Source organism: Poecilia reticulata, unplaced genomic scaffold (genome assembly GCF_000633615.1).
Source record: "Poecilia reticulata strain Guanapo unplaced genomic scaffold, Guppy_female_1.0+MT scaffold_253, whole genome shotgun sequence".
In the NCBI taxonomy this organism is placed as follows: Eukaryota; Metazoa; Chordata; class Actinopteri; order Cyprinodontiformes; family Poeciliidae; genus Poecilia; species Poecilia reticulata.
In genome coordinates this window covers 226,732-229,863 of record NW_007615037.1, presented here as the reverse complement: position 1 = coordinate 229,863, position 3,132 = coordinate 226,732, and the positions used below count along the sequence as shown (strand labels likewise).

Below are 3,132 nucleotides of genomic sequence, written 5' to 3'. Positions count from 1 at the left end.
CCTGACGTCTGTCCTGTAGACCTGACGTCTCTTCCTGTAGACCTGACGTCTGTCCTGTAGACCTGACGTCTCTCCTGTAGACCTGACGTCTGTCCTGTAGACCTGACGTCTGTCCTGTAGACCTGACGTCTGTCCTGTAGACCTGACGTCTGTCCTGTAGTCCTGACGTCTGTCCTGTAGTCCTGACGTCTGTCCTGTAGACCTGACGTCTGTCCTGTAGACGTGACGTCACTGAGCTCCTGGTTGGAGGAAGTTGGGGTCCATCCTGACTCCGCCTCCTCCTCTGCTGCCAGGACTCTCTGTCTTCCTCCACCAGCTGTTAACACAGACAATCATTATGAAACTACAGTGAAAATGTTTGGCAACTTCCAGCTTAGTGTCACATAAGACATTAAAACAAACAAACACATTAATACATTCTTACAGAAAATATAAACYTGAATGAAAAAGAGAAACACTTGGAAACAATTGGAAGAAAAAAAGAATTAAAAGTTGGTAATAAATAGTAAAACATTGTTCAACAAACTCTGAGGCAGATAATTTGCTTTGATGGATTTTAATAAATCACAGTATTTAATCATTCAGTGAATTGTGACATCTCTAGATTAGTAATAAATCTGACCTGCTTCATTCTTTAGCTACATCTGGATGACTGGCAGTAGGTCCTGGATGCAGCTGGAAAACATTTTTGTGCATTTTCAATACATAGCATAATTACATTATGTACATAAACAATGTTGAAGCATAAAATATCATCAACATTCTAAAATAGTAGATACTCAGACACAGTTGCATCTCTGTCCTCATCATGTCCTCAGTGCTGAGGCATCTTCTGCTGTTTTGATTGAGCCAAGTAGGAGGGATGACCTCTCCAAGATGGCCGCCGTATTTCCTGCYCCGGAGCAGCCAATGCGGGGTCTACTCTATATTATGTCTATGGATAAATCAGCTGCTGCTCCCCAGGAATCATTTAAGGAGCTTATTGGTCCCGAAAACGACGAAAACCTGGGATTTTGTTGATCAAGGCTGAACTTGGAAACATCACGTTATGCTGCTAACTAGCTTTCATCAACAACTCAGGTGGAAGTCAGAGCTCCGCACAACGCAAAGTCCCGGCCAGAACGCGGTGCGCTAAATAATAAAACATAAATTAACGAAGCTTGGAGACATTTTGCTGGAGGAAGTTTAATAATCGAGGAACTCGAATCACTCCAGGAATCGTTTCAGCCCAAGATAAAAGTGAGGAGAACATTCCAGAAGTTGATGTTTCATCGTGCGTTGCTTGCTAAGGTCCAGCTGCTGGTACCGGCGCCATGGAAACGTTTCCTCCATCTTTAATCAGCTCCTTCCTGCTTCCAGAACCCTGCCGCCATCCCATCACTATGACAACGACGTCAGCGCGTCTGCAGCTCCCATCTACAGCACCGTGAAGCCCAAGGTCAAGCCGCTGACCTCGCCCCCCTCAGCCTCGCCCATTTACGACGTTGCCGCCTCGACCAATCAGAGGGAGGACCCTCACCTGGCGCCAGGTCGGTCCCTGCAGCGGCGCCAGGTGTCTGCAGGGGCGGGGCTAAAGGTGACCATGTGACTTTTGTTTCCTAGCAGAAGCAGATCACGACTATGAAGACGTTTCTCCTCCTGCCTCAGACGTCAGCAGCTTCTTCACACCTGGAGGCATCGGTCAGTTCACCTGGGCAGACCGGCTCTGTGGCTCACCTGCTGCTGAGCACACACTGATTACACACTACACACTGTACACACTACACACTGTACACACTACACACTGTACACACTACACACTGTACACACTACACACTACACACACTACACACTGATTACACACACACACACTGATTACACACACTGTACACTGACACACAGCCACTAAGCCTGTTAATCAGCACCTTGAGCTTCTCAGTGACTTTGTTGTCGTCAAGCAGATGTTTGTTGCCATGGTTTCTGTTGCCATGGTTTCTGTTTCTCTCTTTCTGCAGGTTAGAAGCAGACCAGGGTGTTTTCTTCTGTCTCTGTCACATAAGAAATGATTTATCATCAAGTTATTTATATTTAAATGTATATTTAAATATTCCGTAGATGATTCCTTTAGTCTGCGCCGGTCAGGAGAAATCCATGAAAGTTTTCATCTCCAGGAATTAGACGCCACCGTTGGGTTTCCACTAAACGTGTTTTGTTCTGGTTCCTGTCAGGTTTTAACTGTCGCATCCAGAAGCCGAAAGGACCCAGAGACCCTCCAGCAGCCTGGGGGCGGATGGAGAGGTGAACTGGACCAGAACTGGACCAGAACTGGGTGAACTGGGTGAACTGGGTGAACTGGACCAGTTACCCGTCTGGGTCACCATCTACCCGGCCGACATCACTGTGATTTGTTCACTTGCTGTAATCTCATCAACACTCTGATGCATCTTTGTTTTAAAATTAAAGTGCTTCCATTTTTTTCATGATTTAACTGAAATTAAGTTTAACTGAACCTACAATTTAAATTTGATCTCATTGGTTTTGATTGTCTGCAGATTTTTTCACAAACTTTTCCAATGTGGCTTCAGCTTCAATAAAAACAGTAACAGCATCTGTGGTGTTTACTTCTATAGATCTGTGTTTGTCCTGTGGCTGCTCATCTGTAGCCATGCTAACGGCGCTAGCATGGCTAACGGCGCTAGCATGGCTAACGGCGCTAGCATGGCTAACGGCGCTAGCATGGCTACGCTATCTGCTGCCTTCTCAAGATGGCCAACCTACAAAAACATTCAATCTATTACAGCATCATCACTAACGGAGGCAGTTGACACACTGCAACAGACAAGAGGAGATGTAGCGATAGCAGCGCTGATGCTAAGCTAGCGCTAGGCTAACCAAGCTAACTAGCTCTTATAGGCTGAAAAAAACGGAAACAAAGCTTTACCAGCCAAATGTAGCAACAAAAATATCTTAAAATATTGACTATATTACTCAAATATCTCTACAAAGTACAAGAACAGGAAGTGATGCAATAACTTACCCAATCACAGCCATCAGCTGTGGTTGTTTCCTTCCTGAGTTTATCAGCCAACTGAAAAATTACTGTCATTTTGTCTCACCTGCAGCTGGACTGTCAGGGAAAATGGTCCAGTTTTA

At 45.3% G+C, this 3,132-nt stretch overlaps 1 protein-coding gene across 1 annotated transcript in view; it reads left to right on the top strand.

Moving 5' to 3' along the window:
• Positions 1–2,297, top strand: part of ptpn18 (protein tyrosine phosphatase non-receptor type 18) — a 16,190-nt gene extending 13,893 nt beyond the window's left edge. Inside the window, exons 13-15 of the mRNA XM_008402731.2 lie at positions 1,360–1,529; positions 1,603–1,680; positions 2,208–2,297. Coding sequence (XP_008400953.1) covers positions 1,360–1,529; positions 1,603–1,680; positions 2,208–2,281 — 322 coding nt within the window. The 3' untranslated portion in view covers positions 2,282–2,297. The remainder of the gene's footprint in view (positions 1–1,359; positions 1,530–1,602; positions 1,681–2,207) is intronic.
• The last annotated feature ends 835 nt before the right edge of the window (positions 2,298–3,132 follow it).